Source organism: Haliotis asinina, chromosome 7 (genome assembly GCF_037392515.1).
Source record: "Haliotis asinina isolate JCU_RB_2024 chromosome 7, JCU_Hal_asi_v2, whole genome shotgun sequence".
Classification (NCBI taxonomy): Eukaryota; Metazoa; Mollusca; class Gastropoda; order Lepetellida; family Haliotidae; genus Haliotis; species Haliotis asinina.
The window spans coordinates 16,515,730-16,529,090 of NC_090286.1; the positions used below are offsets into that span (position 1 = coordinate 16,515,730).

General features: G+C 41.3%; 1 protein-coding gene across 1 annotated transcript in view; it reads left to right on the plus strand.

Annotated features, from left to right (window-relative positions):
• LOC137291841 (IQ motif and ankyrin repeat domain-containing protein 1-like) overlaps positions 1 to 13,361 on the plus strand; it is a 282,934-nt gene that overhangs the window by 23,531 nt on the left and 246,042 nt on the right. Inside the window, exon 2 of the mRNA XM_067823385.1 lies at positions 3,752 to 3,960. Within this exon, the coding sequence (XP_067679486.1) occupies positions 3,752 to 3,960 (209 nt within the window). The remainder of the gene's footprint in view (positions 1 to 3,751; positions 3,961 to 13,361) is intronic.

Consider the following 13,361-nt stretch of genomic DNA (forward strand, 5'->3'; position numbering starts at 1 on the left):
TGTTGTAGCGCACCACACGGCAAAGTTGAATTGATTCTGCCAGAACTGCATAGGGTTGTAGAACCAAGCGTGGACTGCCTCAATGTTAGTCACCGAAAGCTTATACTTATCGAACACATCAAAAAGCTGGGCATTGAAATACAACCCAGGAGCAACCACGATCTTCATGGGGGAGAAATCTACATCCAGTTTAGAGTAATACACACTATGGGAATACATTTTAAAACTATTATATAATGAGTATATATACTCTAAAATGTACATAACACTTCCAGGAATAACGAGCGGTGAGGCCGTTCAGCTGACGCACGCGATCGATAACACGTCAGGTCAACTCGAAGTCGCACTCTGCGATATCACCTACCTACCACAATGGACTAACATCAATATCAGCAACAATAAGCTGTTCGTCAGTGGGGCTCGCAGCCAGATAACTGACGGCTACTACAGCGTGTGCTCGCTAAACGACGAGGTCTTCAAACCCCTGGGAGCCGAACTCAAGATGAACGACTCAAACGGCACAGTGGTGTTAATCAACAACGGAAGAACCTCCTTGAGGCTCGGCCGGCCATTAGCGAGGATACTCGGTATGTCTCCTGACGAGATAAAACCAACAACAACCGTCACAGGCACGAAGTTACCCGACCTAGTACCGTACCGAGAGCTGTACATTCATCTCGATCAGGTGAGCACAACATACAACATTCAAGGAGGTCACCCTTCCACTATACTGAGAGCAGTGCCGGTGAAAACTGAGAAATTCAACGACGGTAGAACCGAGTCGTTTTCACCACGGCAGTATAAGAGATTAACCCAGGGCAACATACCTGAGCTGACAATATCGGTGTTAGAGATATAAATCATAATCCTGTAAATATAGGATACCTCAGCTTAACGCTTCACGTAACATGACCAGCGCACAAGGACCCGGAGTGAAAAAATGCGTCAATATCGGGATCTCCGACCTCGGAGACACACGCGGTTTCGACGCTCCCGGAGTAGATGGTAAATCGTATGCCTTGCAACTGAAAAACAACATTTACAAACGCGTTGAAATCCCCTCCGGTGGAACCCTAAGTGATATGATAGATACCACAAGAGCAACAGTAAACACTAAGTACTCCCTTGTCAACACCGGTGATAATAATTGGGTAATATACCCATCGTTCGAAGGTAAACTGTTCGACTTAGACGATGTTGAGAGCACTACCGTCGTCAAAAACAAACCATATATGCTCGTCTTCACCGAAGATGACAAGTGGGTGTTGTTACCCGAGAACGACTGGTTTATTAATATTAGACTCGTCTCTCCCTACGTGTTTACTGATAATAAAGACAACCACCTAAACAAAGTCGTGAACAATGGAACCCTGCTCGTGGCTTACGTCCCAACTCAGAGACGTAGCATAGTCGTCAGCCCAGTCAACACTATAGCAGCCCACATGCTATCGAGTAAACCAGCCATACAAAACGTGAAATTGCAGTTGGTGTCTGAATTCGAAGGCGTGGTCAAGATACTAGAGAGTCTACCGGCAAACTCAACATTGATCATCAAAGTCTACCTAGGGGAACCATCGGTGAATGAGGTCGAGATCGTGAAGGGGATCAAACTCGGGTGGGTGAAACGACACCAGTATCAAGTTTGCAACGTTTACGTGCGGGTGGGTGTCGGCTCCAACACCAGTCTGCAGGGGGTCAACGTGATCGTGGAAAACAAGATATCACTAATCAATATCTTCCTGCCTGACAACATACACTTCATGGGTATGAAGTTAACCCCTGAATTATTATCAGAAAACCAGTTGGAAATTATATCGTAATAATATAATAATGACCAGTCATCATCCCAACACTACACTTAACGACCTGGGAGACACGGAGGGATTCGATCAGCCTGGTGAGGAAGATGAATTATATATCCTGCACTTCAAAGACAACGTGTACAGACGGGTGTCGTTATCAGATTTAAAAGAGCCTGAATGGCTGCTCAACTTAACAATCGCCTCACCTTATATCACATTAAAAGAAGAAAAGTGGGGGTACATCTCTAAGATTAGGAATAACGGTATCTGGCCCGGGGATTTCATTACGGAGAATAACGTGAATAAAGTAGCTATAATAGATTTTAGGGAAGAAAAAATTTTGTTAAGTACTAGAACAATAGATCATAAATTAACATTTAACAGTAATCTTTATATCCAGAGTGTTCTTGATAGAACATCCTACTCCTTCACAATCATCATAGAAGTCTTCTTTATGTATTTTGACAATGAAAACTCCTCGAAAGGACAACAAATTTTACCCGGGGTGGTAGTACACTGGTTTGACGAACACGTAGGTCAATATTGCCGTATTGTTATACAACGGGATACCACGGGTCCTATAAACCGCTTAATAAGCCTCCCTGGGGTTTTTATTACAACAGAAAAGTCTATTGACCTCTCACCTCTTAGCATTAGTTATAATCTATCCCTTGTAGGCTTCAAATTCATTCGTGAAATATTAACTGAAACCCAATTAAAATATTTTTCAAAATATACATTATAGGATGGGTCTGTACCCAGTCGTAGAGGAAGTAGCGAAGACGCTGGAAACCGTAGATGGGTTCCGCTTGAGGCAGTTATGTGATGTGAAACGTCAACTAGAACAAGACCGTGACACGCGGAAAGCACTATGTAAAAAGTATAATAGAGCTTTCAATATCGTGGACGGGGCTGACACTACCCTTATTGCAACCAGCATGGGACTAGGGGCAGCAGGCGTTGGGTTGTTGGCTACCATCGTGGCTGCACCTATAGTGCTAGGTTTTGAAATAACAGCTGGGGTGACAGGGTTGGTAGGGTTGGCGCTTAAGTTAGTATCACGCAGACTGCATCGTAAGGCATTGAAACACAACGAGATCAGGGTTCTGGCCGAAGCAAAGCTCAACACAGTGAGTGAGCGTATTTCCACGGCACTCTCTGACAGTAAGATCTCAGAAGAGGAGTTTCGTTCTATCCTCTCTGAACTCACAAAATATAACGGAATGAAACAAGATATTCGGTCCAAATCTCGTAAGTCTGCTATCAGCGAGGATGAGAAAAAAAAGTACATAGCACAGGGAATACAAAAAGCCCAGCAAGCCTTTATTATGAATACCAAAGAGATCGTAGGCGGTTCACGTTAAACTGTTTCATCGATATAAACATGACATAGGGGAACACGAGGGCGATAACCGTAAGCGAGCCACCGATCCTATATGGTCAGTCAAAACTTACAACATAGATAAAGTGGATATGAAAGCCGACGAACCTAACTTGTACTACTTGAGGGATGGGCCGGGTAGGGGATTTGTAAGAGAAGAATTATTGATCGTACCGTACGGCACAGTGTTACCTTCTACCAAGGCACAGTAATTACCGCCAACTTTTTTGTAGTAGGGGTAATAGTAGTAAGAGCTAATGGCCCAACCAAAGCCTTATTTAGTAAATAAGGCTTTGTAGAGACATTTCTTGAAAGTGAGCCAGAACTGTCATTCCCTATACTACTCAATTGCATTATTGTTGGGATTAGGTGGATTTTCACACCAAGGATGCCATAAGGAAAGTCCAGAGCCCAGCATATTCCTGTATGACAGGTTATTATTAAACAAAGTACATATAGGATTTTTTCCCCCATTTGCAACAGAATAATTTAGCAAAAGCACACAGCTTGAAATGATCTTGGAAAGAAATGCACATGAGTGACAATATGTTCTGTTCTGTTTTGTTAGGGAAAAAGTCAGTCAAATCAAGAGGGAAAGGGAAAACTGGAAGGAAAACAGAGCAAGCCAAGCTAAAGGAGAAAATATGGACCAGGGATGATGACGCTGCAAGAACAATTCAAACATCATACAGAAGATTTCAGGCTAAAATGTTGCTAGAAAAAAAGAAAAAGGAAAAGAAAGAGTATGATGAACTGATAGATAAACTGGAGAAAGAGGTAACTTGGAAAGCTTGCAATTCAGTTAAGAATGATTTAACTGACAGGTATAAGTGCAGTATTTTCATACTGAGTTTGTTATGTACAGGTGCTTATTTCAGCTTGGTGACTTATCACTGCTAACCAAGTAGTCACTACCTGTCTTGCAGAAACATGCTATGAGTAACTGAATCAAGAAGGTGTACATACGTGTGTATCATGTCTTTGTTACTCCATGGCAAGGTAGTCTACTTGCGAATCATATCCCTTCTACAAAGCATATATGGGTGCTTGTGGTCTCTAGTACGGGTCATTTAGTCTGCCTGTTACTTGAAGGATATCATTCAAACTTTAGGTGAAGGTAAATTGAACTTATCCTATCCTGGTACTCATGGTATCGACATCCATTGCAGTAATTTGTTTTCTGGCACTATCTTGATGAATGTCAAACATGGCCCCTATGTACTTATGTGCCTTCTTGGGCTGAAGTTCTGAGTTTTCTGAATACACTACAAACCCCTTTTCCCAAAGGGTAGTCATCTGAGGATGAAGAGTCAACCACACTGACATTTGGAGACATGAAGTCATTAAGATATACATGAATCCTGACACATAGTAGATGGAGATACACGAGTACTGGACTGTTATCATAGTGAATAGGTAGCGAGTCACTGATATTTCAAACTATTATTCGACGATGACTTTATTCATAAAAGTGTATCTGGTTGACTTGAAATCCAAGTGTTTGAGTTGAAAGGCTCCTTCCCAATATGTGTCCCTTGCAGCTCTAATGTACCATGATTGGCTGTACACATTCTGGACACATTCGTTTTTATGTAAATCGTCCAGATAAATGAATATCCAGATATCTGGATTTTAGATTTTCATGCACTTCAAGGAAAACCCAAAATGTTCATAATCATCAATCCTTATTGCACATATACAGACATTAAAAACAACATAACAAACCATCATACCGTGACATTTGTTAATCTCACGTTTGCACAGTTATGACTAGCGGCATTGTCCAAAAGCAAAATGACATGCCTACGACATGACCTCACCTGCCTATCAAAGTAGAGCAGCAAATCACTGAACAGGTCAGACGTCATCCAGGCTTTAGTGTTGAACCTGTAGCGAGCATACACCTCGGGATTGAGGTCACTTCCAACACAACATGGTCTTCTTGATTTGCCAATAACAAACAGTCCAAAATGTTTGCTTATATATTCCAAGCTTACTTTGGGATTCTGTTATTTGTAGAGACAGATCTCTTTCTTTTTCCTTGGCTATCATTGCATAGTGCTTACATTTAGTAGGTTGACTAGCTGTTGTTGACACCAAGTGGCTTGTATATGGACACACAGCACTTTTATTGCTTTGACTGAATAAACACCTTAACAGTTATAACTCAGTAGTTAACTCAGTGTCAGCTAGGCCTAATATTCACTACGAATACCTTGTGAACTGGTAATTAATCTGGATGAACAGACCATGTCTCGTGTCAACACACGCGCTTCACCTCACACAGTCAGTGGTAGATCAAAGCTGTGTCCGGATATGTGAGTCAGCTTTGTGTTGATTTAGTCGGCTGGTTAGTAGTATACAGAATGACAATCCGAAATCACTTTCATCACAGCCAGCTGAAAAGCTTTATTTCACAAATAAAGCTTTTGTCAGGCCCTTTGATCTCACCGCCATGGTATAGACCCATTTGAATGCACAGTTAATCTTCCCCGGTCATAATGACTGTGAAATAGTACTTTGACAGGGGAAAATTGATTTTTTACGTGGGTGGCAACATTGTGTCGTATGGTACAATCAATAATTCCTGTCTGCCGAAACCTCTCCCTGGGTCTTGTTTCTTCAAGAAGTACAAGTTCAGCTCGTCAGCTTTGATGTCTACTTTATCTATGCATGTTTTAAGTTTGTAAGTTCCCCTGGTTGATATAGGTACCTCACCAGGGCCCTGACTGGTATCTATTTCTAATTACCACGTGAGGGTGCAGCCAACTCAGCCACCACTGATTTCAGTTAGATAGCGTCGGCTGGTTTCTTACCGGCGAGACAGGTGATTTCGTGGTTGATAGCGAACACCACTCGAGGTAGCCCAACTACCCATTCAGTTGATCGTTTCCCCGGGTTGACCATCACCCTCACATACTGATTCATCTCTATAGAGGTGATGTGGGGATTCCCCTTGCTCAGTGTTTCTTGGACAGCATCCATCTATACCATTATAATCATTTTTCCTCTCCTTTAATTGGCAATGTTTTGCTGTGATAATCACTGCTGTCACCGGGGCTAAAAACATGCCGTATTTGTGGTACAAGGCGTGTTAAACGGATCTTTCTCTTTTCTCTTTTCTTTGAATCCTCCAACAAGTAAAGGGGATGCACCGGACGAATTGGAAGGAAGTACGACATCAAACCGGTGTAGATGTGGGTCACTTCCGACCCTATAGTTTTCGTCATCTCGGCAGCGAGTCTAGATTCGTATCTCAAGTACAGCTTATTGATTTCTTCGGCTGGAATTTAAAAAATTTTATTGGGAATGTAGTTTCCAAAGTATTGGTTGGTTTTACCCCTGACTGCCAGTGCTACCAGTTTCTCTCACTTGTCATCCTGATGTTTATCGTCCTTTTCACCCTCATGGTGGCGTTTATCACCCTCCACCAATAGTTGTTGGAGTAGTTCATCACACTCCATCTTACAGTGTAACAAGAAAGTTTTAAATCTGATAATAAAATACCCAATGCAGACGAAACTTAGAGAGATGAAAGGTCAGTTGCACACTACGAGCACTTCAAAAACAGCCATCCTTATATAACAATGACAATTAATTGCTAAGCATTGCCAAGTTTTGCTAAACATTTGCTAAGCATTTGCTAAACATTTGTTAAGCATTGCTAAGCATTGCTAAACATTTGTTAAGCATTGCTAAGTATTTGCTAAGCATTGCTTAAATACCCTTCAGTCCACTGGTTGGTTGTTTTTCAACATGAGCCTAGCATGCTTAGTTTCAGTGAGCTGTTTCTTCACACTTTCTCATTCTACTTTGTGAATCTCATTGTTCTCTCTCAAACACTCCTCGAACGAATCCCTGTCCTTGCAATGGAATAATGCCACCCACTGCGTCTGCTCAACGCGCAACTGTGTAGATTTTGAACCAAATCCTTGTCATGCATCGTTATCGCATTCACTTTTGCTTTCCAGAGATCTGACGTTGCTGTCGTCTATGGTCAACACCTCATTGCTGCTGATTTTGATGGTGGTTTTCTTGACGATGGCATGGCCTATATTTTGCACGATTTCTCGTTTGTCGTTGCTCGCAAGCCAACGTGATGTTGAACGCCAGTCGTGTTGTGCTGGGCACTATGACATTCTCACCAAGGTTGGGGAATCTAACCAGCAGCGTTTGATTTTGGTCTATCTTGCTTGAATTGTTGGTGATGGTCACTGAATGACGCACTGATTTGATGCCTAGAGGCTCTCTTAGCTTTCAGAAAAGATCTTGCTTTCTCCCGTACATTGTTATATACGTAAGTACGTAAGATATAAAAGTGTAATATTTAATAGTGGCTGAGGACATCCAGATGGATGATTTTGAGGTCCCCACATCCCTAAGTGGTGGCGATCAGGAGACTTCGTTTGGATCCCCCATCAGCAAACAACTCCTAAACATGGATGCATCGTCTCGTAGCTGCTCAGCATGCTGGCTAAAACTGTCACATGGCTTGGTCAAAATCTGTAGGCATTGTTGTATATTGCATTCCATGCCTTTTCCTGAGGTATTGATGCGCTTATTTCTTTGAGAATACACCTGATATGGTAGTAGACGTGAAACATAAACACAGATTTACTCAGTTCATCACATCTAGTGTCTGTCAGTGTCAAGCCATGTCCAGTTGTCGCTCACCACACAGTGAAATTGAATTGATTCTGCCATCAGAATCTGGTTGCTAAACCATACGTGTACCATTACTGAATCGGGCTCTGAAATACAAACCATCCACGTCACACACGTTTTTCATGTGTGTGAAGTCAGAGGCTCTTATGTTGTCGTTTTTGGGGTAGTGCATTTTGAGGATATATATTAAATAAATATACTTCCAATATGTACATGACACTTACAGGAATAACGAGCGGCGAGTCCATTCAGCTGAGGCACACGATCGATAGCACGTCGAGTCAACTCGAAGTTGCCATCTGCGATATCACTTATGTCAAGCGATGGACCAACATCAATGACAACAACAAGAAGCTGTTCGTCAGTGGCACCTGAAACCAGATAACCAACGGCAACTGCAGCATATGTTCGCTAAGCGACGAGGTCTTCAAACATCTGGGGGCTGAACTCAAGATATACGACTCAAATGACACAGTGGTGTTAACCAACAATGGAATAAACCCCTTGATCAAGGTACCAACACCCAACACCCACACCAGTCTGGAGGGGGTCACCGAGGCCGTGGAAGACCCACTATCACTCACCAAGATCTTCCTACCCAACAACATACACCTCATGGGGTTGAAGTGCACCCCTGAGAGGTTATCAAGAAAGCAATTGGAAACTATCTTGTGATAATATATAACAATGGCCTGTCATCGTCCCAACATCACGCTTAACGATCTAGGGGACATGGAGGGGTTTGATCTGGATGACGAAGACACCTTTTATGTCCTACACTTGAAAGACAACGTGTATAGGAGGGTGTCGTTAGCAGACTTCAAAGAGCCTGAATGGTTGATCAACATGGTCCTCACCACACCTGACCTCTCTGCAGACAAACATGGGTGGGTCACTGAAATTAAAAACAGTGGTACCTTGATCGGGTCTTTCATTCCAAATACGATTTATATATATAATATAAATATATAAACCTGTAGTACCTTGTTTTCAACAGATTCAGAGTTAAGGTTTGAGACGATCAAAATATTTAACTATGAACTCCACACTCATTGTAGAATTCACTCGAGGATACAATGAGACTGATTTGAATTATTATAGTGATAGGTACCAACAACTTTTGCCTGGTGTGATGACAAACAAGTCCAACATATACTACCGACAAGAAATAAGGGAACTAATGAAATAATAGCGAATTTGAAACTGCTTTAAATATCCACTAAATCAATTTTAGGCGTCAAGTTCAATATCTGGTGTGTCCACCATGTTGGGCAACACATTCACGGCACCTTGATGGCATGCTGTTAATCAATTTCCGGATGGTTGCCTGTGGTATTGCCCGCCATTCCTCTTGGAGAGCTGCACCAAGCTGGGCCAGGTTGGCGGGTCCTGGGTCCCTGGCGTACACCCTTCGACCAAGAACGTCCCAGAGATATTCAATTGGATACAGGTCTGGGGACTTAGAGGGCCAGTCCAATGTCTGGATACCTTCTTGTCGGAGATAAGCGGAGACAATTCGGGCCCGATGTGGTCTGGCATTATCATCCAATGGAGTCACAACAGGACGCAATATTTGGTCAACGTATCGCTGACCAGTTATGGCTCCGTTAATGATGACCAAAGCTGATCGTCTGTCATGTGTAATCCCACCCCACACCATGACACACCTATACCTCCATATCGATCATGGTCAAGAATTGCTGCTCTGGCATATCGCTCCCCGCTGCGACGCCAACAACGTTTTCTGCCATCTGTGAATCGTAGGCAAAACCATGACTCATCAGAGAACATGGTGTAACGCCCAGTGGCGCATAGCCCATCCCTGATGCTGCCTAGCCCATGCCAATCTTTGGCACTTATGGTGAGCTGAAAGGGTGACACCCTTAACAGGCCGTCTTGCTTTCAGACGAGCTTGATAGAGTTGGTTTTTAACGGTTGAGTTTGAAATGCGTCTTCCAGTGAGTGTGTGGAATTCTCTATTGATGGCAGGGGCTGATTTAAACCTATCGCGTAGAGCAATTAACGTAATGAGACGATCCTGTCGTGGTGTCGTTGATTTTGGTCTACCACGCCCAGGTCTCGTTGCAACCCCACCCGTTTGACGGTACTTATCCCACAGACGTGAAATTACACTTTTTGATTTACTCATCTGCCGGGCAACTTCACATAATGATGTCCCCCCCCTCTATCATCCCCACAATTCTCCATTTTGTTGCTTCACTGAGATACTGCCTCGGAGGCATTTCTGTCAGTGAGTGTCAATCTCTATTGCATTAGTGATTGCGACTTCTCCAGTACATTTACAGGAGTTAACTTCTGTATGCACATGTAGCACGTACTGGGCATGCATTATGCGAAATTCCATTGTCATTGGATGTTGCGTTTGGGAGATACGCCACGATAACGGACCCTGTCACAGTCAAAGTCATCTACATTCAATTTCTTGGTTCCCTTATTTTCTGTCGGTAGTATATATAGGTTCCAACAATGCAGTATCATCACATAACTGTCAGACAGCAACCCACCTTCGTTATTCTACGAAGTAAGCCCCCAGTGGGTGGCTAGTGTGAGAATAGATTTACCAATTAAACTCTCACTTATTTCCCTAGACCATCTAAACCTTAGAAGTTTCAAATACATTAACTCATTAAGGCCGAGAGACGCATATATGCGGCAAATTAATTAGCTTCTCACAGCGAGAGCCGCGTATTGGGGGTAATATAAAGCACCTCTTATTCAGCGAGAGCCGCATATTGGGGGTTATGAAAAGCACCTCTCATTCAGCGAGAGCCGCGTATTGGGGTTTTACATTTTAAATTCGTACTGTATCTATAATTTCAATCAATTTAGCAGTAATGATCAAAGATTAGCCTTTCTTACGAGAGAGATTACTTTCTGTGTTAATCAGAAGCACTATTAATTATAATGTGTTTTGATAACAATTGCTTGCAATGTCGGGGGCTTATACAGGCAAATGAACACATGTCTGCGAGAAAAGGGATTATGAGATGTTGTTACAGGAGGTACGTGTTTGTTACTCGTCATTGGGAGTGAATACTAAGATACTCTGTTTGCACATTGATTGAATTAACGGTGACAAGGTTACGAAACCCTCTAAATTAAATCATTCATTCATTCATTGTAATAGTTCATATAATGAATCGTATTTGAAATAAACCAAATTACTAATTTAGACCTAATTCATTTGCGACTATGGATTTTTAATGTTGACAGTAATACATAATCGAATATGAAGTGATAACTCTTGCATCTACTCATAGTACACACATATAGTACACATAAACCATACAAAGGTAACTGGGGTATTTTGTTCAAGCTGTTTCATGCTTATTTGAAATGTGATTTTTCAATGCAATTTACATAAGCATTTTGTAAGAAACGTTTGTATTTGATCTCTGTAATTATCTTATCCTGTGTAATGATCACGTGTATCAGATCCATCGTCAATAAAAGGAGAATATATCAGTTATGGAATTGATGCGTATAATCATTCAATCAGACAACACTAAATATATGAACACCTCCTTCAACCTCAAAATAACAGCGCTAGCCTCTGGTTGAATGCATGTCCAGGTAAACTTTTGTCCGGTGACAAATGTAAAACAAACTTATGCGCTCTTACATCATTGGACAACCTGTTTTGTGGAGTCACGCCCATTGCCAATCTTCTGAACCTCGTTTGCTTTCAAAACAAATATAGGTATGCCCATCTTCATAAATATTTGGGGAGATTCAACTACAAGTGTATACATCACAATAAATCAGTATTGTGTTACTTTTTTGAATTCTATAATACATGTACTTGAATTATGATATTTATTCATAACAATGTACAGATTATATTGAAATGTTCAGCAAGCCATTATGTTTGATGTACAAGCAGTGTGCGCAAAAAGTATACGCAAATAAATACTAATACTCTACTCAATGATTGCATTGGGTTATCCGGGGTAAAAATAATCGGATTGTAGCGCTTTGAGCGCTTAGAAAAAAAATAAACTCGTCAAAGTGCTTGTTAGTCCTATGTGTACATTTCAGGCATCCTTACGATTATGTATGTTCACGATACACAAAGTTTTTCATGATAGCTAGAGTTGATAAAGCCGAAATCTAGCATATCGATTGGTCAACGATCTAACCAATAGTCAATCTGTATCCAAGCTGTCTAGTGACCGAACGTACTCTTCAGAAATTTAGCCCACGCCCCATCACCTCTCATTTCCAATGTGACAGGTATCTCATGATACGATTGGTCATAGATAACAAATCAGGGACGATATTGAACAGTTAAGATACAAAAAGGTCTATTCGGGAACTTTGATGACGCCCATCCCATGACCCCTTGTCTTATGTATGTGCAAGGAATAGCATTATACAATATGTATGCATGTATGTTCGTATATTTTCTGCGTTAAATCTAGATGAACCAAAGCGACAAACTGTGAATCTGTTATATGTAAGTCACAGACTAGCTTATTAGTACTTTCCTTAAAATATTCAGTATACACTAGCAATGTATCAGCGAAAACGCTTCTTTCATAGATTATTATGCATGTGCGTAAATTCGTCTTTACTGACATTGACATAGATGTTTTGAACAATTTAATCTCACACAATGATATGAGTGGAACATCATTTGGTTTAAGTATGTCTTACATACAATGAAACGGACTGGCAAACGTCGAGATATCAAATGCAGATGTTCAAGCTGTGATGTGTTTTTGTGCGTTGACTGTTTTGAGGTCTACCATAAAGACTTGTTCCAAGGACGATAACGCTTTATGCACTAGTTGTGTTGTACAAATAGTACCGTATACCATTCTTGTCAGTTGTTAGGCACAATGTGTTAAGCCCGCGTGATACTGCTGGAATATAGCTAAAATCGCTGTAAAACTAAATTCACTCATTCTCTTCAATTGTTGCATTTCAGTCGTCATTCTTTTACATTTCCAAAAAACTAAGACATGTGTGTTCACCATTTGAGAACGAATACACTCATCATAGTGTCAGTCTACTCCCATATGTCTTATATGTTTCTTTCATACATCATTACAGTAACTGATGTTATGTTTACAATACACAAATTGTTGCATGATAGTTGATACAGCCGAAACACAACATAGTCATTGGTCAACGATAAAGCCAATAATCAATCTCTACCCTATCACTTTGAGTGTCCAAACGTGCTCTTCAGAAATTTAGGCCACGCCCCATCACCTTGCCCTTCCTATGTGACAGGTTCTCATGATACGATTGGTCAAAATATCAGCCAATATAATGAGTAACTGAGATATAATGCGTTACATTCGGGATATTTTATCCCTTCACATGACGGGGAGCTTTGTTTAGCATCGAGTACTGATAAATGTATCATGCAGTATGTATGTGTATGAATGGTGATGTATGTTTGCAGCGTTAAGTTAAGATGAACAAAGTGACAAACTATAAATCTCTACATGTTCCATGTTACTTACACACCTATTGATACTTTC